Here is a 22,977-nt window from a genome sequence, read left to right as displayed (position 1 = left end):
CGCAATATATATAAGCTGTACCTTGTTAATAAGCCATTACATCTTGTAAACATTTCTCTTTAGGCACTCATTTTATTTGCAGTGGCAAAACCCACTTAAATATGAGTGATGGACTCATTTACTCTTTTTCCTGTGGCGTAAAAGAATCTTTGCTGTTTCTTTAGTAACAGTGCAAGATTGGCATATTAAAAGTGGTGATTGTACTTTTTCATCTGCTTTGAATTTTTTTTTAATAGATGAATGATACAGAAAATTCTATTGAATGCACATTTCTGTCTTTTAAAGGTATCTTTATGCTCCTTCTGAGTTTTTCATTTCTTATCTTGTAAATTCTAGGTCCATATCATCATTCCACTGTGGAAAAGATTCCATTGACTAAAGTGGGTCGATGTATTTACAGAGTGAGACACGAGGAATCAGGTGTTGAAAGGTCCATTGTCTGCCAAATTGATACTGTTGAAGGAAGCAAGATGATAACTATACGTTCTCCTGTTCAGGTTATTATACTTCCATACATTATAATTTCATTATTACTTTAATTTTTTAATGAAAATGATCCTATAGTCTTTAAATAAACATTTTAAAAAAACATGGTTTAAAAACTTATCTGAACAATTCATATAACTTTGCTGTTGTGTATTATAAGGTAGTTTAGAAGAGATTTTCAAGAATAAAAAGCTTTTTCAAAGTGCCAAAGACAGGGAGTGGGGTGGGGGTGTAAATAGACCAGTTTTTAGATCAGGGTAGTTCATCAGTAATGTTTTTTAATACTAGCTCTAATTTCAGTCTTGTTTAACTTTTTGCTTTGTATGATCAAACCTCTCTTAACCTTACCTTGGTTCCACAAGGTTATCCTTCTATCGGATTATCTCTTTTTCTTCATCCTATACATTGATACATGAATTTCAAATTTAGTACCAAGTCAGCTGAAGAGTGACCCTTTGAGCATGTATCTTTTTTGATTGAATAGTATTTTTGATAGACATTATATAGTTTACAAGTACAGGGATGGTCCGGATACTAGGGTTCTATAGTGATAGTGCCCCTGCTACATTTCACTTGCTGCTTTTGCCCAGAGTGGTTTATGACTTGGTTAATAACCAGATTTATTATTTTATTCTTCCCTAAATTATTTTTTTTTTCCCCAGACCTAATAATGTCATTAAATTAACCCTGAAATTAAAAAATAATGTTTGCAAAGAACAAGAGAACTATATACCCTCCAAATTATCATGGGCGTTGATGGTTTAACCTTAAACAAATGTTTGACTTCCCTTGTGTTTTCTGCCATATGGATTTCGACCCACACACCCTTGTATCTGTTACATTTTTAGGAGAAAGTTCTTTGGAAAATTATTATATAGTTCAGATTTACTTGTCTGTGGTTTTACAGGGCTTTATGTTTCTCCTTTACAGCTAATGTACTAATTTCATAATTAAAATATAGCATTAAACTGCACAACCAAATCATTTAAGGAGATTTGCTGGTATTAGAGACAGTTCTTTTGAAATACCTGACCATGAATGGTAAATGGGTAAGGTGAACAATGAGAGAGTTCTCACACTCTGCTCTATTAGGCTCAAAACACTTTTATCGTTCCAGTTTTTCCTAATGTATGTTGCTGGATTTTTATTTCACATAGATGAGGAATCATTTTTCAATCCCGTTAAATATTTTTGAGGAAGGAAGATGTTTAGGGACTGCTTCACCAGAAAATGAATTCAACATACCATTGTCCTCTTACAGGTACTTTATTGCATTGTTCTTTTATCATGGAATATGTTTATACATCGTTGATAATTGTGTCCATACAATTATGCTAAAAAACCAAATTTTTTTCCGTTTGCTACCTAATACTTTAATTAATACTGCACTGTTATTGTTGGGTAGGATCTTCTCAGAGCATCTAGTCTGAGTTAAAACAGAATACTATTTAAGTCTTGAATTGGAAGTCTTTTGAAATCCATTTTACTGAACTTAAATTAGCTAAGTTACTTGAAGAATCCGAGCCCAAGTACTTCTGGAACACAGTAATTGTTATCCACACAGTACAGACTTTTTTTCTTAGTGGAGTTATGTCTAGTGATGTATTACAGCTTTTTTTTTTTAAAAAGGCTTCTTTTGATTTTTGTGATTCTGAAGTAAAAAATTGAAACTAATACATTTAGACCCTATCACAGATGTAGAAAAAGACTTGTCAACCTTAGAAAGACTTGGCTTCCAGCAAAATTATGCTATTAGCACCTTCAAGCTAATACCCACTTAAAACTGTAGTGAGTTTATATGTACAATTTAGCTGAACTGTCACCAGCTTTTAGGCAGATAAGTTTGTTTTGATTGCTTTTTATGATTACAGAGATTTTTTTCCTTCTGTTTTCCCCCAAACACTCTCCCCATTTTTTTTTAAGATGACAGCTGTATATCTTTTTCGTTAAATAAGTTACACTTACTGTAGATAATGTAAGTTCATTAATATTTCTAACTATCTGTATTTTATTTAATAAGATTTACTGACATTTTGATTCATTGCACAGATACATGGGTGAGTTCTACTAGGCAGTCAGGAAATGTTTACTAACAAAGATCTTCAGTCAAAGAGCAACTGATTGGATTAAAGCAGTTGCCTTACAAAAGCCATGTGTGTAAATAATCCATAAAGCTTTATGTGATTGGAAAGAAGGGCACTTTCTGCAGGTCTGTCATAGGAGTGAATTGTTTATCCAGAGCTTTTGTTTGGAACAGGAATATAGCAGCACTTCTAAGGGAATTCAGTAGCCTCTTCATAAGAATCTCCAACAGTCCCTTCTTTGCAAGGAAAGTATGCAGAGGTATGGAACAAAAAACCCCAACTGGTACAATTCCATGAACTTTTGGGATCCAGACTACCTTTTGCTTCCTCCTTTAAGCAAGATAAAGGCAGGCAATGAATTACTGTCAGAAATCTTCCAAAATCCAAATAATACTAGAATGTTAGTGTTGCATAGTACTTTTTCATAATTGAAAAATTAAATCTCATACTGAGTGTTTAAAAAATGTTTTCATTTACAGATCCATACTGAGTTTGCAACCACTAGCCAATGAAAATGGAGTGGATGGAGAATTTGATATGTGTGAAGGAATTACATTTGATGAAATTATGAAAAATGTTGACAGTTTATTACAAAGGAAATGCCAGTCTGTGAAGTCAACTAACCACTCACTTATCATCAATATTGTTCCTGTAAAAGACACGTTGACATCTTCATTATGTGCAGAAGATCAATGGGATTTTCCATATGTTGTTCACTTATGGCCGCCTGTTCTTCTCCGCAATCTTCTTCCTTATCAAATAACTTACTCTGTAGAGGTAATTCTTTAATATTTATATTCTTTGTGGTGTTTCCTACCTATGATATGAAAGTTGACCAGCTGGCTAGTCCATTTATAAATGGACATTAAAATGGGCTTCTGTTAGAGTATTTGTGAAGCAAGTTTACACATCTTGTAAGGGCAAGTCTGTATCTACAGAAGTGAAACAGTACCAGAATGTGAAAAGTGGTTGTATTAATCATTAGTAATACGTCATACTTTAGATACATATGCAAAGTAAAACTTACACTGTACAGGTTTAGCCCTGTGAGAAAGTCACTTTCTGTTGCTCCAGTGCAGCTTGAGCCTAATTAAACAGTGTAGTTTTTCCTGTGAATTATGACTGCCTGAAGCAACATAAATGGGTAAGCCTGCAGTAGCATTTTATGTAATGTCACTGTCACTGACTTTTAGCGGTAGCATGCTATTAATGAATTCTCACAGGCCTGCTTTTTTGCCAGGTTTTGGCTTGAATTGCAGCCTAGTGCCAGACTTTACATTATTTTCAGATGAAATTAAATGTTTAGGTGCACTTTGGCTGTTAATAGGCATTCATTCCAGGGCCAGATGAGAGCCAGTCTCAAGTAAAACACCTAAAACTTGTACAATGTGGACATTGGTTCCTCAGCACTAAATGTTTCATTCTGTGGATCTGCTATGGTTGTGTCTCACTGCTTACTGATATAGACTTAAGATAATAGAGATAACGATGGGAGACACTGAATCATTTTTTTCCAGATGGTCTTAATATTTAGTATTTGGACTCAAATAGTAGAATTTAATCATAAAATTTTGTCGTAAATGCACAGTTACTAGAGCTAGAGACTGTGGCCTCTACCAAATTTATGGAAGTAATAGGCTCTTTTCTGTATGTCTTTTACAAATTTAAATTCAGTGAAAAAAATACTGAGTTGGGGAAATCTGTCATTTAAGCATGTTTATGTATTTGAATTTGGTGACAGATTTTTTTGGTGTTACATAGTGATGACCATGCATAGATTTTTTTTCTGTAAAATGTTGTATTGAGGTAGATGTTTAAGAATGAAACATGGTTAAATAGCATAATAAGCGTTTTAAAATTTTGCCTAACTTGTATCTTAATTTTTCTTAATTTTCAAAGCTAGCTAGAAAATAAAAGTTGATATGAATTTTGAGTGTGACTCATGGAAATGTACACTGTTTGGTTTTTTTAAAGGGAAATGGGAACAAATATGACACTCTACAAGAAGGATGTTCAGCCCAGATTCATAATGCAGTCTTGGATCAAACAAAACTAGATTTACAGTTGCTTAACTATCTTGATCAAAACTGGAAAAGTGAGTACCATATAAAAAGCAATCTACCAGATATCAGCTTCACGACATTTTACTGCATCACGGAGTTGGATAAGACTGAACTGGATATTGCTGTCCATGTGACCTACACAACTGGGCAGGTGGTTATAGCAATTCACAGTCCGTACTGGATGGTAAATAAAACCGGTCGAATGTTGCAATACAAAGCTGATGGTATTCACCGCAAGCATCCTCCGGATTACAAAAAGCCGCTCCTTTTTTCTTTCCAGCCCAAAAACTTCCTCCAAAATAACAAGGTATTGTATTTTGTAAATACTATACTCCCCGTGTTGTCATATGAAAACTTCGTATGATAACTTTGAAAGTTATCTACACTATGCTATGCTTTGCAAAGAGCATGAAACCTACGATACCTCTGTCTAAAGACAGAGTATTTTAAGTGTGTTGTCAGATATGCTTGAGATGGGAAATTTACATTATCAAAGGTATTGTTAAGAAAGAGATTCTCATCTTTGAGAGGGATAAAACTTACTGAGAAGTGTTTCCTAAATGAAAGAATTTCCTTTATTCCATTTAAACTGCATCAATAAAGGTCCTTATTCTAAATAAGACATAGGAATTGTATAAGAAATGTAAAGCTGTGGTACTTGAAAAACGAATGCTACTTGAAAAATGAATGCTTGCAGTGGTGGTTGGTAGATTGGGTCTGAGTTGGTAGTAAGTTAAGGTTAAGGTGCAGTTTACCGTTTGAGTCTGCTATGTGAGTTTTTTAATGCTGAATGTTACTGATGGATGAATGATATGAGAGAGGTCACAAGTCTGTGTTGATTTGCCTTTGAGATTTTAATTGTGGTGTGTTTTGGAAGGGATCTTTATGTGGTTGCTATCTCTGGAGTATCTTACACTTACAATGCTTATTCCACATAGCTTATAACTAAGGGTGGGAGAAAATAGCTTTGTGAGATAATACTGGGAATTGTTATGTCTTGACTCTTAATAGAAACACCAGTATTTCCAGTATGCACTTATGTTTATATATATACATACTTCATATATTATTTTAAATGTTGTTGGTGTCTGTAAGTTGGAAATTAATTCAAGGTCCTTCTTCATAGGTGCAGCTTATGGTAACTGACAGTGAACTGTCTGATCAGTTTTCACTGGACACTGTTGGAAGTCATGGTTCTGTGAAATGCAAGAGTCATAAAAAGGAATATCAAGTGAGTTAAATTTATCTTTCAAATTCATTACTTTCAGGAGATATAAATGAGGTAAGAAAAGAACAGTGTACTTCTAACAATGTCTTTCTATTCACAGGTCGGTGTCACCATAAACAACAGCAGTTTTAATATTACTAGAATTGTAACTTTCACTCCATTTTTTATGATCTCAAATAGAAGCAAATACACTTTGGAAGTAGCTGAAGAGGGCAAGGAAAAGTGGATTCCTATTGTTTTGCAACAGGTAAACTTATAAAGGAAGCTATTCCGAGTTGTTTCTCTAAGGAAAAAAAAAAATTGGTTTGAACACTCACTGATGGAAAACATGAGCCATGCATAGTGTTCAATGACAATGTCTGAATATATCGCGCTTTTTCAGTAAATTATCTGTGTCCTGTTACCTTTTCTCAGTGTTGCTTTAGGACATATTGTAAAGCTGGTTTACATTGTAATTGGAATGTTTTCTCTGTTACCTGCATCATAAATAGTATGACAAAAAGACTTGTACTGTTGCTATATTATCTCTCTCTGCAGTGGCACTGAAACTTCTGTTCAGTTATTGCAGTGGTAATCTGGTAAGAGTGGTTTGGCTGACCTGGTACATGTCATGCGACTTTCATACAGGAAGAAAAGCCCTCATGTGGATCAGTTCAGATAGCTTCAAACTGTTCTTCTGGGACTAGTCTCACTGCTGGTTTTGAGTGCTTAACGCAACATTTCTGGAGAGGCATCACTGGCCCCCACGCTAAGTGGTGTGGAAATGGCTTCTGGGCTTTTGTCTATGCTGCAGAGGTCTAGACTGTTGCAGACTGGGCATACAGCTTGGCTGTTTGCACTGTAGTACCCCACAATTACGTTTTGTGTGTGTTTTCCGGCCATCATGCCTTCCTTCAGGACATGTAGGAAAAGCAACATGTAGTGTTAGAGGTCTGTGAAAGCTGAAAGTGATCCATACTGCCTTCTGGGAAAAGTGAAATCTTCCTCCTTCCCTTCTAGTGAGTCTTGAGGAGAGCAAGAGAGCATATCCAAAACACAGACAGAGTTTAGCCTAACTAATAGTGCAGTTGGAGGCCCTCTCGCTTTTCTTTAGCATTGTAGATACTCCAAATGGTTACCAAAAATGCTTGCAAACTAAAATACCAAAGTTAAAAGAATATTTGAAATCAGATTTGTAACCAGATCTTTTTGTTACATTTTTGGTATCTTAAACACATGCCCCTTAAGTGTGCATTTTATCTTTAATGATTATGGAAGAGAAATACCATTTAAATACCATTATCTCAATTTATTAAATTGATACTACTTTGCTTGCTTTTTGTTGTCATTGTTCCATTGTGATTTTTGCTAAGTGTACACAATGATATTTGGATCTTTAAGTGTTTAAGTCAGTTTAGCTTCCCATAATGCTTATCATTATTTTCAAAAAAGTTTCTTTGCTTTTATTCAAGAATAGGCTGTTTTCCATAAGCCTTCACGTTTGTTCTATTTCCTAATATTCTTATGTTCCTCTGAACCAAACTTTTGTTTGATTCTACATAGTTTTTGGGTTCTTATATGCGTGATTCCTCATCTAGTTCATTGATAAGCTCTGAAATGACAAAGGTTCGTATGTAGTGGCATGGGCCACTTGATATCTAATTTCTTACTGTGAGAAAATATAGTCAGATTTTATTAATTCTTGGTGTTTTGTGGTTTATATTTGATATAGAGTTGTTATTAGAATAAATTGAATTATTTTACAGGAACTTTTGAAATTTTCTGCAAAAAATATTCAAAGGTAATATTTTTGAAAGTTCAAATACATTGCTACATATATAATCTGTGGTTTTCCTGTATTGGCTGTTTTATTGATATGCTTACAGAATTTTCTGGCTTGTCCCACAGACATCATTGTTTTTCAGGTGTTTCAGGTATTAATTAATCGTAGTCTCCTATCAGTTATCAAGTATCAAAGGAGGAATTTGTAGATTTTAGGATCGCTCCTAATATCTTTTGAAAGATGATATGGCAGTTTATCAAATGGAATAGTAGAGATCAACAGAGGAATCTGTATCCCCTCCTAAATTGTTCCAAAATTCACTCCTGTCGTGGTTTAACCCCAGTCAGCCACTGAGCACCACACAGCTGTTCGCTCACTCCCCCCACAATGGGATGGGGAAGAGAATCAGAAGGGTAAAAGTGAGAAAACTTATGGGTTGGGATAAGGACAGTTTAATAGGTAAAGCAAAAGCCACGCACGCAAGCAAAGCAAAACAAGGAATTCATTCACTACTTCCCATCGGCAGGCAGGTGTTCAGCCATCTCCAGGAAAGCAGGGCTCCATCATGCGTAACGGTTACTTGGGAAGACAAACACCATCACTCCAAACATCCCCCCCTTCTTCTTCTTGGCCCAGCGATATAGGCTGAGCATGACGTCATATGGTATGGAATAGCCCATTGGCCAGTTGGGCCAGCCATCCTGGCCACGCTCCCTCCCAGCCCCCCATGCACCTGGAAGGGCACGGGAAGATGAAAAATCCCTGACTAGCGTAAACATTACTTGGCCAGAACTAAAACATCAGTGTGTTATCAACATTATTCTCATACTACATCCAAAACACAGCACTATACCTGTTGTAGGAAGAAAATCAACTCCATCCCAGCCGAAACCAGGACAACTCCCAAAATTGCTTGCCTTTCCAGATTGTGTCAGTATTTTCCCTTTTGATAAGCAGTCTCTAAAAATCTGGCTTGTGACAGTTAAGTCTGCCAAGGTGGTTCATTTGTAACCCAGTTGCTCAATCCAGTATGTTTCTTATCTCTTCTAAATCTTCTAAATCTAGGTAGAGTCCAGCCACTATTAGTCTATCTTTGGGCATCCAGGATAGATTTCCAAGAACAAGTTCCTATCAGATCCTGTTCTTGAGATATGAAACTCTGCTATCTAGCTAACCTAGTTGTTTTTTTTTTTTAATTAATGCCTGTGATTTTTTTGAGTACTTCTCACTTCACTCTTTTACATTAGGTTGATCTTCAAAAAAACAACAAGCTTGCTGAAATGTTAATTCATATCTCAGCTTGCTCTCCTCTCCCTCCATTCTATTTTTGTCATTTTAAGTTAAGCAGAGTCCTTTCTGCTGCTTTTCTTTTTTTATCCACTCTTCTTCCTTAGTGACTAGATAGACTATCTTCTTAGAGAAAAACAATCCTTGCGTAGAACCCATGTCCTCTTGGATGTGTTCCCTGTCTGGAAAGCAGTCAATCTATCAGAGACTTGAATTACTATTTTTAGAAAAATCCATTGTTATTCAAAGGTTGTAGTAGAAGTTGTTGGACAGTGATTAGTATGAAATGGTTTGCCAAGGACAGTCCTTCGAATTAGGTGTAGCACAAGACAGTTGACCAACATGCATCCGTAGAGAAAGAAGGACAGAAAACATTGCTGAAGACTGTACATGAGACCACTGCTAAATATAAATTAAAGATCCTATTATGGAATGGAGATTGTTGTATAAATACAATACCTAGAGAAGCACTTAGCAAGCGTGTGGCAAAACATTTGGAAACAGCATCATTTTGTGACACATTCTGTGGCTAAAGACTATTGCAAAAATTCATTTTTCAGTTCTCTGTGGTTGAGTCTGTAACTTTTGTTTAGCCAGTCTTTTTTACTTATTTTGGTTTTGATTTCAAACTTTCATTTACTGTTGACGGATTCTCCTTGAATTTCCTTTGAGCTCTCTTAATTTCCATGTTGAGACTTACTTGCTGTGTTTTATGCTAGTTTACAACACAACTCAAATTTCCTTTGTCTGTAGGATACATGTTGATGTAGATAACACCTTCAATCTTGCTGTTTAACTATATTTTTTTCCTTTGTCTTCCTGCTTCCTGTGGTGTGAGAAACAATGGGAAAGGGAACTTAGTGGCATGGTAAGTTGGTGAACTAGTCTTTCACCATCGAAGATGTAATTCTAGGATTCAGACGCAGTTAAATATAAACATCTCGTTTCTTAACCTATGTTGGAGCAAGATGCTCTTGAAGTTTTGGATGTTGCAGGTGAACAGTTTGAAATACAGGAAAACTAGTCTAACTAGACAGACTTTGGCTCTTGCTGCTTGAAAGTTATTGTTAACTGTAGTTTGTTCCTGTGGCAGGACTCTCTTAATTAGTTGGAAGCTTTTCATTAGTTACTTTTGTCTTCCCTGCCTCCCTGTCTTACCCATTTGGTGTGTAAACTGTTGAAGAGAGATTGTGGGATTTTTAAGCCCAGATGTAATTTCAGTTGTGGCTTTGAACAGCAGAACATGCTGTCTGATTTAGCTGCCTAATGCTTCATATTTTATTTATATATGTTTTATACCCATATATATGTGTGTGTATATATGTGTATATGTATTTTTTTACATATATATATATAAAAAAAAATGAAGTATTTCAAAAGAACAGTTAGTATGCTGATGTCCTGTGTACTGAAGTTACTATGGAGTGTATTTATGCTAATATCCCTTTTTGTCATTGATTGTCACTACAAGATTGATTTTTAATTTATACTTATTTGGCAAGAGGTCTGTTAATGGAAGAACAGTTTTGTCAATTTTTTGGGAGGTTTTGGGGGGTTTGGTTTTGTTTGGTTTTTTGTTTGTTTGGGGTTTTTTGTTTTGTTTCCTTTTTTTTTTTTTTAAATTTTTGTTGTTGTAACAAGCATGGCCATTTTGGTGTTGTAGCCATGCTCAGCTTTATACTCTGGATTTCATATACATTATCCTTTTTAAATCTACTTCTTCATGTGAATATGAAGTCTTAGTCTTTTCACTTTTAGCTCCTTAACTCCTTCGTTTGTTCACTGTAATCTGAATTATTTCTGACTTCCTTTCAATTTGTTGTGTTCAGGTAAGTAATTACTTTTAGGTTTTTTAGTAGAGTTTCTGATCCAACTTGCTACACTTTTGGGTGGAATTTTAGTACATGAACTTTGGGCTAAAGTGAATGCCATCTAACATCTAGTTTGTTTTCTCACTTACTTTAGAATATCTGTTTTGTTTTTTTTTTTCTAGTGCATTCCCTTTTGGCCTGAAAATGATGCCAACAAACTGCTTGTTAGAGTTGAAAATTCTGATCTCCCTCCAAAGAAGATAAATTTTGATAAGCAAGAAAACTGTCTGCTACTGCATTTGGACAACAAGGTAAATGGTTGCCTTCGGAATTTAGGTAAAACAACGTAAGTAACTGTTTCATTTCCATTCTCAAAACTTTCTGTCTTCCCATGCAATCAAGTATTGCAAAACCTCATCAGGGGAAAAGATTATGTATATGCAAGTGTATTATTCTCATTCTCATGCTCTCGCTTTCCTCTATTTGTGCACACAGGTATAAGTAGGTGTTTCGTTTTAAGTACTTCTCTGCGAAGCAGATCTATAGAAGCTGAAACAGAGATTGTTTTGCTAGTGTTCTCTAGCTGAGGCCGAGAAGTATTTATATTAGTTCTAAAGTAACACTAAGTTACTTTGAAAAGTAACTTCAACTCCACTAAATTTACTTCTGTGTTGCATATAGTCTCATCTAGCAGTGGTTTTTAAATATATGAGTGTTTTTAATAATAGAATGTTTTGGAGGGCATTAATGCATATGAGTAGTTCAAGGAAGATTCCTCTACTACCAACCTAAATTTTGACAGTACAGAACTCCTCCATAATTTTGATTACTAAGTGCATTGCCTGTTACCTAGTAGTTAGATCAGGGAGATATTTTAAAGATATGTTAAAACAGGTTGGTTGTTTGACTATTTGATGGTTTTATCTTATGAAAGTAAAAGTTTTCAAAAATATTTAAATTACATTTGCTTTACTAGAAATTCATTCCACTGTTATTTACTTTATAATTTTTACATCTTATAGCTTGGAGGAATTACAGTGGATGTTAACCTGACTGAACATTCTACAGTGATTACCTTTTCTAATTACCATGATGGTGCAGCTCCATTTCTGTTGATAAACCATACTAAGGAGGAAATTATTGAGTATGGGCAAAGGTATGTAAGAAGAGTTTTAGTGTGGTTATCAGCATGGAGACATGTGAACTGTTATTTCATGTATTGTAAGCATGCCTATTTCTTAAGAAGCCTATTTTTTAAGAAATGGCTGTCTAATTTTGTCAGAGCACCCAAAAATCTCTTGTTTTATAAATTGAAGAGAATGAATTGTTAACAGAGCAGTGTTACATAGTGCTAGGTGCCTGTTTCTACAAGTAAGGAACCTGTTTTGTGAGCTAAAGAAGCTCTCTGGTCTCTTTTTATATGAATTTTGTGGCCTTGTCCTCTACATTCCTTTACATTCCTGGTGGAGGCAAAGGCTGTGCTTGGCTTTTCTGGAACCGTGCAGGTGCTGACTGTGCAGAATAAGTAACAAATGAGTCGTAAATGTAATTAGATTTGAGACTTTTACTGTTCTATCATGTTTGGTTGAGATTTAGCTGAAAGAATGGGTTAAAAAGTTACGGGAGAGTTGAGGGAATGGTCTGAAAAATGCGTAGTAGTTACATAAATTTTGTCATGCCAGACCAAAACTAAGATTATTTTACAAATATGAATTATCTGTAATCAGTGAAAATTTGGTTCTGCACCTGCACGCAGCTATACTGGTTCTGTTCTCAAGCTGGAATGTCTTTGTAATGCTTTGCTACTGCATGCATTACACATACTGTGCAGTGCTGAGAAGTGTAAGCATATCTACAGCATTCTTGACCTGTTTCTTTTTAAAAGCCAAACAGCCTTTACCATTTTTTCCTTCCAGCCAATCAGAGCAGTGTTGTTTAAAGATTTTTACTTGAAAAGTGGAAGAGCTGGTAGTCAAATTAAGCTTGCAGCTGTATGTTCCTGTTTGTCTGAAGAATACAGTCAATTGTTTGGTTTTTATCAGTGAAGATTAGTAATTTTTATCTTCTTAGCTGGCTTTAGGCATCCCTAGCGTAAATTTAATAAGTATATATTAACTTTTGTAATGAACTATGGGGAATAGAACAGAATATTTCAGTTGGAAGGGACCTACAATTGTCATCTAGTCCAACTGCCTGACCAGTTCGGGGCTGACCAAAAGTTAAAGTATGTTATTAAGGGCATTGTCCAAATGCCTCTTAAACACTGACAGGCTTGGGGCATCAACCACCTCTCTAGGAAGCCTGTTCCAGTGTTTGACCAACCCTCTCCGTAAAGAAACATCTCCTAATGTCCAGTCTAAACCTCCCCTGGCGCAGCTTTGAACCATTCCCACACATCCTGTCACTGGATCCCAGGGAGAAGAGATCAGCACCTCCCTCTCCCCTTTCCCTCCTGGGGTAGGCTCCTTTCAGAGAGCTGTAAAAGACAAGTCTGCCAGTTTTTAACTGTATGTGAGGGAGAATGGACTTTAAAGTCTCTTTGTCTGAAAATATCCACTGTACCCAGATACTAAACACTGCACTTTTTTCCCTTCAGCACATCATATAGGGGAAGCCTTTCCTAAACAACAGATTTTGAACACTCTTGAGGTACTAATGTTAGGCAGCACAAATCCTGACTTTTCCTTTCAGCTTGTAAGCTCCACTCTCTTTTTTTTTTTTTCCCTCTGCTTAATGTTTCCCTGTTAATCACAAGTGGGGAAGAAAATGAGTATTTAAAATCTACTGTCTATACTTTATTTCTAAAGTATACACATGTATTTTGAAGTATAAATACTGTTTTTATTATTGTCCTGAGAATGGTTTTGTGCATGTTTTTTCATGCACAATGTTGTTTTAAGTTTTCATTTTCATTATTTGAAAAAATAATTAAAGTGTTCTTATTGAAATGCTAAAATGCAGAAGTCGTTGACACAAAATATTCATTGACATTTTAATTTAATACTACTTTGTTCTAGCTCCCTCAGTGAATTGGAAGACTATCTTCAGCCAAATAAGGCAGTACTGTATACTTGGGCGGACCCAGCAGGATCTAGAAAATTGAAATGGAAATGTGGAAATAGAACTGAGGAAATTACCCCAAAAGAGGTATATTTATTATCTAAATCTCCTTTTAATGCTGTCTAATTTATTATCCTGTTCATCAGTGTATGTATGAAATTCCATATGTAATGAGTATGATCAGCAATCTCACATACGAGGTTCAAACACAGAACAGTAACAACACTGTTTGCTGGAGCTTGTGCCAATAAGCACGGTCTTCAGTTCAAAAGCATGTGTGTGTGAGAGAGAGTGCTGTAAAACTTCATAATTAAAAATTTTATTATTTTCCTGTACCTTTAAAAAAATGTCTTTTATTGTTGTTCATGTTGCTAAGATTTTTGCATTTGCTTGTGGAGTAGAATGATGAATAGAGTGGTAAAAACTTTTCCTCTCTTGTTCGTAGGACAAAATGGAAATACTCAGCCTGGATTGTAGAAAAGTGGTCTATTTAGTGTCATTTTTTGAAGGTTTGCAGCGTATTGTCCTGATCACTGAAGATGAGAATGTATTTCAATTGACATATGAAAGTGTAAAAGCAGAACTAGCAGAACAAGAAATTGTTCTGTCATTGCAAGATGTTGGAATTTCGTTGGTTAATAATTATACAAAACAAGAGGTATCCTACATTGGGATTACAAGGTAACTTATTTTGTGTGCAACAGTCTAAAATGTTTAACTTCAGGTATTTTCACTCACTGAATTTCATTTTGGGATGCAATGGAAGAAGAAAAAGAGGTCTGGATGAGAGTATTTAGAACTAAATCATTATGTTTTCCTGTTGTAAAGAGAAGTGTCTTCACCGTGTCTTACATTAATGCATACGCTTTCTGTATTTGGGTATATGTGGTTTTGCAACGCATAGTTGTAACTCCGTGCAGCAAACTTCCCAATACATTGAGCAGATGTATTTCCTGTTCATGTAGTTTGGGGAGTGATAATAGAGTTTTAAGGAGTAGGGTCTGTGGGTAGTTTGTGTCAGTGGATTTTTCTAGCTTCATTACAGAAACAAGTTTCAGAATTCTGTGTTGAAAATCTTGATGCAGTAACATCTTGCAGTTCTTTTTAGTTTTGATTGAGAAATGGTGGTGACTCCAAGGCTCTAATACTTTAGATTTTCTTCTATAACATTTCAGAGGGAAGCAGAAAAGAAACTATGTAATGCTTAAAAATGTGTGCTATAATATATTAAACATGGGCTTTTTAGAATGCTCAGGGGACACTTGTATATCCTTGCCATAATCCACACACTTCTGTATATTCATAGCCATGAGGTTGCTAGAGTGAGGGTTTTTTCTCTTGGTTAATTCTTTGCACTGCACTGCAAAACAAACAAGCAACAACTTCACATACATGTGTACTTCACGTATTCACATCTATCATTCACAAAGAATCCAATCCTTGCCCTCACCTGAGAAACTGAGCTCTGATAACTATCTAGACAGTGGAAAGACTCCATTAAAAGTGGCTGCTAATTGCCTAGATTCAAAGTAGCATTGAGATTTCACTGAATCAGTGTTTTCTGGAAGCAGTCATCCATAGTCAGTAGTCTAGCAGTGCTTATAGTTGGTATTGTTTTCTTGTTAAACCTGGGGTGGATGTCAAACTCCTGAAAGCTCTTTCTGAGGATAAGAGATTATTCCTTGGTGAAGAAAACCCTATTATTCAGAATGTTCCCATCTGTGAATGTCGTCTTATAAAAAGAACAGAAAAGGCAGTTTTGTATCTAACTTGCATGGTGAAACTTGTTTCTGCATCCAGTTCTGGGATCACAGCACATTCAGGAAGGGGGGGGAAAAAAAGGAAAAAAAAAAAAAAAAAAGGGAGGGGGTGGAAAGGGAGAACTCCCAGCAATTTCAAGGTAGTACTCTATTTTGTAGTTGTTGTTTTGCCTTTTAGCTCAGCTTTTTTTTTTTCGTGGTTCTGCCATTCATGTACCCGAACACAGACACAGTTATAGCTAAACCGGATTGGATTAGGGCGCTGTGTCTGGAAAGCTATGTATTTGTGGGCTATAGAGCAACTTGTGGAACGAAGAAATGCCCTCCACCTGTCTGATGGTGTTGGTTTGTGCCCTATCATGTGCCTTCAGTTTGACTGTAAGGTGAAATCAGACATGAGAAGTTCTCACAGAAGCAGTGGAATTAAGCAGAAAACAGTCCAGTGCCCTGTAAGGATGATTAGTTATTTTGTTGTTTTATTAATAATAAAAGTAAGAGACAAAGGAAGAGAACTGATTTTGGGATACCATTTAAAAAAAACAAAACAAAAACGAAACAAAACCAAAAACCCCTACCATAAAATCAGTAGAGGAAACATGTAAACGAAAATCACCATCTCTTGATTTAGACAGAAAGAGTGAAGAAACGAGCTGTCAAAAATACGAGGCAGTTCAGGAGGCATTTCATCTTGACTTGAAGTTCTCAATTTCTAGTAAATTCAGCTATGCCAAAATACTTGCAGGAGTATATGCAGAAAACTACATTGAGATTGTAGAATAATGGATGGCAGTACTGTTGAAACTGAGCTTCCTGATTAAATATCCTTACATACCCATCTTCATTAAAGCGGGGAGTTGCACAGACTTGCTGTTAACTTTTCTTTTTTGCATTACATTGGAGAGACTGGCTTCCACTTAGTACCAAGAAGGCAGTGGGTGATTTGGGTCACTTTTATTTAGTATAGTAGTGCTTTATGATGTGTTTTTTCATTTCGTAGTTACAACCTATTAAAAGCCATACCACAGGCAGTAAAACTTGTTTTGAAATAGCTAATGCTTCTCTCTTGGTCCTTTGTTTTGTTTTCAAAGTTCTGATGTGGTTTGGGAGACAAAACCCAAGAAGAAGTCAAGATGGAGACCAATGAGTGTTAAGCAGACTGATAAATTAGAACAAGAATTCAAAGATTACAGTGAGTTAACTCCTTCAGAAAATAAGATCATTGAGTTGGAATCAAATGTTTTGGTAAGACTGATAGTTCTCTAATTCTATTGTTTACATTTATACACAGAAAAAGATGATGTATCAATTTTGCTATCTTTGAAGAAACTTCCAGTGAAAACAGATTTACCTAATCCATTTGAAAACCCTTCTTTTTTTCTGTCAAGAAAAAAAATTTTGGGGAAAAAAATCCTTAGACGTGTGAAAGCTTGCTATAGACTTTTTGTCGTTAGCCTCTATCTTTGAAATTGAAGTGTAACATTTTTGCAGGTCATGGGACTACATATGTATAAAGCTACAGTAAAGAAGCTTTGCATTTGGTTCATTTGTTATACTGAGGAGGTGGGCAGGGTGTTAGTTTTGGGTTGGCTGGTTTGTTTGTTTTACAAATACAAAATCTTGTCTTTTTCAAGTGCTTTATTGTGGGATAATTCAACTGTGTCATTCAACAAATGAATGACATTTGAAAAAACGATTCCAGAAATTATTCTGGAATGTAGAAGCACATTATGCTGTAAACGCTGCTGTCTTTGTTTGTAGATAGATTCTAGTTACTCATTAGAATTGTGTTGTAGGCAAATGAACGTGGTATAGGTAAATGAGCCAATTTTTATCTCAGTCGTAGACCATTATACTACTTTGCCTTTCCTCTAGAAAGCCATGTATTAAACTCTAGTAATCTCCCAAATAATGCAATATTTTGTAGTTTTACTTCTGTTGAAATTTATGACAAAATTTGATTGTTTTAAATAAAGGAAAGTTTTGGCATCTGTCTTAAAAGCTGCAGAACTTTTACTGCTAAGCTATCTTTATAATGTTAATGAACAGTGTAAATTTTAAAGTATATTATAAAAAGCAGTCTTTTGAAACACATAGTGTACCAAATTTTCTTTAATAATACAATAGGTGTGTTTAACTCCTAACGGAATGAACATGAAAATTCAACAACCAAATGAGATTCCTATAAGAAGGAATTATCTGCCAGCTTTAAAAGTAGAATACAGTTCATCTGCACATCAGAAGTCTTTCAGAATTCAAATTTACAGGATACAGGTGAGTCTTGTCAAAAAAACAGTGAGTTATTTATTAAGAAAAAGCAAATTTTATGGAAACTTGGATTTATTTTTAGAATTGTGTGGATTTGTCATGTTTTGAATTTAATTGTACTCATTGGCTTTTACATCAGTGCTTCTCAGTCTTCAGAAATACTACTTAAATGTTTCTGGAAAAAAACCCAGACAACTGTGACTGTTCAGGAAAAATGTTTACCGTTCATCTTCCATGCTTTTTCATGTGGCTTTTCTTTACAATCAACAAAAAAATAGGTACAATTTGTTGTCTTGCATATGTTCAAGTTTTTAAAAATAAATCCTTTGCAAAAATTCTGTGGACCATTTATTACCACCAACTTAGAGAAGCTTTTCTAGACTATTTGGATTGGATTATTTCATTTTGAAAATAGGTATATTTTGAACTACAATAGCAGCTTTTTTTTCTGCTTTTGAATTGGTGGAATGCTACAGGTAATGTTCATAATTCTTGTTTGTTCTGATTTTAAAATATTTCACTATTGAAAAGCTAATGTGCTGCACCTTGTCCTGTCCTTACCCCTATTAGATACAAAACCAGATTCCTGGAGCCATATTTCCCTTTGTGTTCTATCCTATTAAACCTCCAAAGTCCATCACCTTGGATTCAGGTTTGTTGTTCTAGTTTAACATAATCCTTACTTCTAAAATGACAAGATAACTTGCTTGTACTGAAGTTAACCATGTCACCTTTATCTGATGAAGTCTGTATAAGCTTACTAACTACAGATAACACAATTACCAATGCCAGAGATAGGGAAGCAGTTTTCTCTACAAAGAAGATATACACAAAACCATTTAAACAGTTAACAGTCAGAAGAAACAAGATTTCTTTCATCCATTGATATCATACCTTTTAAGCACATCTTTTTGACACACTAATTCAGTGTTCTTGGAGAGCGTTAACGTGAAAGTTACATTTGGATCAAGCTTAAAACGGGCTTTTGGCAGTTGCATTCAGACCACAACTAAAACTTAATGCTGACTAGTATAGGAGAAGAGTTGCCTGCTGAAAATAAGAAAAGATTAAATTGTTGCTTATCTTGATGGTAGTGAATCTAGTGCACCATTTCAGTATTACTTGCACTTGGAGTTCTGGGGCAGTGAGGATTCACTTTTCGTCTTTAGTAATTTGATTTTTCCCTGCTGCCCCAAATAACTTGTTTATCTTAATCATGTTGTTTATTTTTTTTCTTTGCTTGCATGCAATAGATGACCTAGTGACCTATCTGAAATAGTCTCAACTAATGAGAAAAGACATGTGCCAGTGCCAGTCTAAACTCAGAATTGCTATGTGAGGCACCATTTATAAGCTCTGTAGTTGGCAAATTGTATTTTGCCTGTTTTGTATGTAGCCTTCCGACTTCTCCATTGCTTGGAGCATAGAGCTCAATGTCAGTATACTATGTGATGAACTGCAGTCTTCCATTAACTCGTTCAGGGCAAAGTCACTTGGAAGACCAGAGTAATCTCAGGAGGGATTCTGGATTGAGACAAAGAATACTGCTTGTATTTTTGTACAGAAGCTAATAAGATGTCAGGTGTTTGTTCTACATATGATAAATTTCAAACTAGAGTGCATAAATCTGTGGAATTCTTCTCTGCTCAGTTTATATTTTTCTATCAGCCATTGGAAAATCTTACTCCATGACTAGGGAAACTATGTAAGTCTAAGATTATATCAATATTAATTTGCAGTTAAATGAAAATGGTACATTTTCAGAGATCAGTGAAATAGAATTTTGATGTTCCATTTCATCCTTGTCTTCCTTTCTGTTCCTGCTCTTTTCCCTGACTTAGTTGTTTGCCAGCCATATCCATTATATAATCCTAATTTACAGGATTGAGAAAATCCTGAACGTATGTGACATTTTCGTAATAAAATATAAAGGTATGTATATCATATAAAAATCTGTGCTGATCTCTTTTTATTTTACAACTTCATAGCACCAAAACCATTTACTGATGTCAGTATTGTCATGAGAACTGCAGGACATTCACAAATATCTCATATTAAGTAAGTATTTTGACATGTTCCATCTCTTTTGCTATTGATTGTTTAATCAAGCTTTAAAATTAAAATTATTATAGGGGCCAACATAATGCAAGATAATTTTACACCAACTCATTCTCAGAAAGATCAGAGCACTTAGAGATGGAAGGTCAGCCCCCTTTATTATCTACATAATTGCAAGTAAAGCAAGGATTTTTAAGTGTCTTTTAACGCAGATTTTTAGGGTTTTTTTAATTTAGAAAAAAACTATGTTTAATGGTGCTATATAAGTGTTAAACACTGCTACTTCATTAAAATAGTTCTGGTTACAGGAAATATGTTTATCTTACACCACTATGGGAAGCCACCTTTTCACCAGTAATGGCGAATCCCTCAAAAAAACCCCAAAAAACAAAAAACCAAAAAAGAAAGTACCTGAAGTCAATACATAAGTGGCCTAAATACCCTAGATTAAGTTTTACATGCTACACATTTTTATAAAACACCATAATAATTGTTGTTTGTTTCCTGTGTAGGTATTTCAAGGTCCTGATTCAAGAGATGGATCTCAGATTAGATCTTGGCTTCCTGTATGCACTAGTTGAATTCTTTACACAGACTGATGTGCCGAGTGACCAAGAGGTAGAAATCTCTTGTTGTTTAAAGATGAATAGATTTTTAAGTTTGTAATTATTCAACTTGTATTTAAAAAAAGAAAAAAACAGCTTGGTCTTCTGTGTCCATAACACTGGTTAATTAATATGAAGCTGTGGAGTTTTTAAGAGTTACCGTTGCCTGAGGCAAACAGTAAACTCTTTCCTTTATGCTCATCTTGCATGCTATGCAAAGAAGGCTTCAAAACCTTCTGAAAAAAATGAAACTAATGCTGTTGTAGACTCTTTGGTCTTACTAATGCCTGAGGGATTAGTTAATTTAGAACCCAAGACAGGAGGGAAGTGAAAATAATACTCTTTTTCTTAATGTACCTTATTTAAAAAAATTTAAAAAAAAAAACACCTAGGAAAATCTTGGCCAGGAAATCACTGAAACTTATCTGCCCATGAGAGCAGGAGAACATAAAAGCAATGGAGAGAGAGGTTGATTAGAAAGTGAAAGCGTCTTTTGTAATTTTATGCAAAATTATAAAATTGGAAGATGATGTAGTTGACATGTAGATACTAAGTGGAGAGGAGAGGGCAGTGCGAGGGAGTTGAATTACTGTACAGGGAGAATGAGAGGAGTTTGTACATAGGAACAGTAAAAATAAATTAAAACATAGTAATATGAAGTGCAAGGTAGTCTGCTTGGGGAATAATAATGAAAACTTCAGATACAAGCATAAAGCAACAGAGGAGCCAGAATTTCTTGGATTTGCCAAAGAAAACCGAAACAGATGATAAGCTGTATGGATACAGTGCAGTTCTGATGTATATTGGGCATGCTGTTCTTGTTAAGAGTATTGAAATTTGAATGTCAATACGCAACAAACTGAAAATAAATTATTTAGCAGAAAGTGTTTCGGTTTTCTCTGTATCTCAAAAATGCTGCTAGTGGAAAAATGAACCAAAAATACTTGCGTAAAAGATCTGCTTGGATGAGTAGAGCAAAAACATCTTTTTTGATGGGGCATTAAAAGGTATTGTCTTACTGTGGCAAGTGAAAAGTATGCTGGAAAGGCAACTTACTTTGCTTTTATTTCCCCATATCTAATCATCAGGGATTACACTAAAATAAGGAGAAAAGATTAAAAAGTTGCTCCAGTGTAGGTATAAATTGAAAATTAGAAGGACGTGTGGAGCAACAAGATAATTAATTTCTGGAATAACATTTCAAGCAAGATAGGAATCTTGTTAGAATTTTGTAAGTTTACAGCAGAATAAATTGATGTAAGAATTGTCTGCTGTGGGTTGTAGTTCAGTAGATATTTTCATCTAAGTAAATTTGCTACTCTTCCATGGTATAATGTATTAAATATACCCTCAGTTTCCTACTTTTGTTTCTTAGGCATATGGAGTTCTTTGTTTTGAATTTTAAAAATAAGATTCTGATTTTGGTGGGTTGTTTGTAGCTTGTTTTCTGGCCTGCAATAAAGAAAAACTAAATGTACTGTCCAGTTCACAGAACGCTTATGTGGTTACCTTGAATTTGGGGTTATCAGGCATGAAGATCTAGTTGATTCTTCCTAGTGCTGTCTTTCTTTCCTTTTGCTGTAATTTGAAGCCTGTGGGTTCTTTGCAGAGCTCTAGAGGCACCACAATTTTGGAAAAACTCACAAAACATATTAATTACTTATTGACTTAGGAACTCTTGTCTCTTGGTGGTAATGTAAATGTTAAGTAAAATTTTAACTTAAAGAATGGGATCCTCTCTCGTGAGAGGCACCTTTCTCTGAATCAAGACCTAAGCATGTGTTTCTGTATAGTCTTATTATATTATAAACTTTTGAAGCAGAACTGAGTAATGTGATTTTTTTAAAGGCTGGATGACTCCAGTTTTGCTAAACATCATAAGCTTAATTAAACATCTTTAAAAATACAAATGGTAAGAATGAGCAGTCTAATTATGACTTATGAAATATAAGGAAATTTGAAGGGTTCCTTAAACAAAGCAGACATTTAATGAGCATTGATAATGTTACTTTAGAATTGTTTCAGAAATGTTGTTGTATTTTCTTATGCAGGAATATGTGGTCTAAACTGGTGGTTCCTGGCAGTGTGTTAGGGCATACCGTCTATTACATCTGTTGATACCAGGTGTACCTGTGAATTCTAGATTACTGTGGTAGTTTGAAGAATTATGTTAATTTTCAATGCATGGTTGTGTAGTGGAAAAAATACATTGTTGTATTTTATCCTCTCTTTCTCCTACCAGTGGAAAGATGAATGATTTGAGATCAGGATTGTGAGCTGAATCACTGAATCCAGAGATTAGAGGAGGCCCTCTTCTGCACTTTCATTTTTAGTGGAATTGCAAGGCATGATTTTAGGATATGATCCCTACTTAGTATTTAGTGCCTTGACTGTTTTGCTTGTATAAGTAGCAAGGTGGTACCTGGGTTTACTATTCTGAAAGGACCTTTCACATTATTTTCAGTTACAACTTCATTTTCTTTGACTGGTTAAGTCTTTTCTGACTAT

The 22,977-nt window shown here is 35.1% G+C and overlaps 1 protein-coding gene across 1 annotated transcript in view; it reads left to right on the top strand.

Moving 5' to 3' along the window:
• Positions 1-236: 236 nt before the first annotated feature.
• LOC104084404 (vacuolar protein sorting-associated protein 13A-like) overlaps positions 237-22,977 on the top strand; it is a gene marked incomplete at its 5' end in the record, with an annotated part of 44,964 nt that continues 22,223 nt past the window's right edge. Inside the window, 16 exons of the mRNA XM_009588234.1 lie at positions 237-306; positions 337-497; positions 1,644-1,747; positions 3,050-3,347; positions 4,545-4,940; positions 5,760-5,864; positions 5,962-6,108; positions 10,904-11,032; positions 11,744-11,877; positions 13,739-13,868; positions 14,227-14,462; positions 16,630-16,783; positions 17,666-17,812; positions 18,377-18,458; positions 19,795-19,864; positions 20,377-20,482. Coding sequence (XP_009586529.1) covers positions 237-306; positions 337-497; positions 1,644-1,747; positions 3,050-3,347; positions 4,545-4,940; positions 5,760-5,864; positions 5,962-6,108; positions 10,904-11,032; positions 11,744-11,877; positions 13,739-13,868; positions 14,227-14,462; positions 16,630-16,783; positions 17,666-17,812; positions 18,377-18,458; positions 19,795-19,864; positions 20,377-20,482 — 2,469 coding nt within the window. The remainder of the gene's footprint in view (positions 307-336; positions 498-1,643; positions 1,748-3,049; positions 3,348-4,544; positions 4,941-5,759; positions 5,865-5,961; positions 6,109-10,903; positions 11,033-11,743; positions 11,878-13,738; positions 13,869-14,226; positions 14,463-16,629; positions 16,784-17,665; positions 17,813-18,376; positions 18,459-19,794; positions 19,865-20,376; positions 20,483-22,977) is intronic.

Source organism: Fulmarus glacialis, unplaced genomic scaffold (assembly GCF_000690835.1).
Source record: "Fulmarus glacialis isolate BGI_N327 unplaced genomic scaffold, ASM69083v1 scaffold8742, whole genome shotgun sequence".
NCBI lineage: Eukaryota > Metazoa > Chordata > Aves > Procellariiformes > Procellariidae > Fulmarus > Fulmarus glacialis.
Note: the sequence above shows the minus strand (reverse complement) of the source record. Positions and strands in the feature narration are given on the sequence as shown.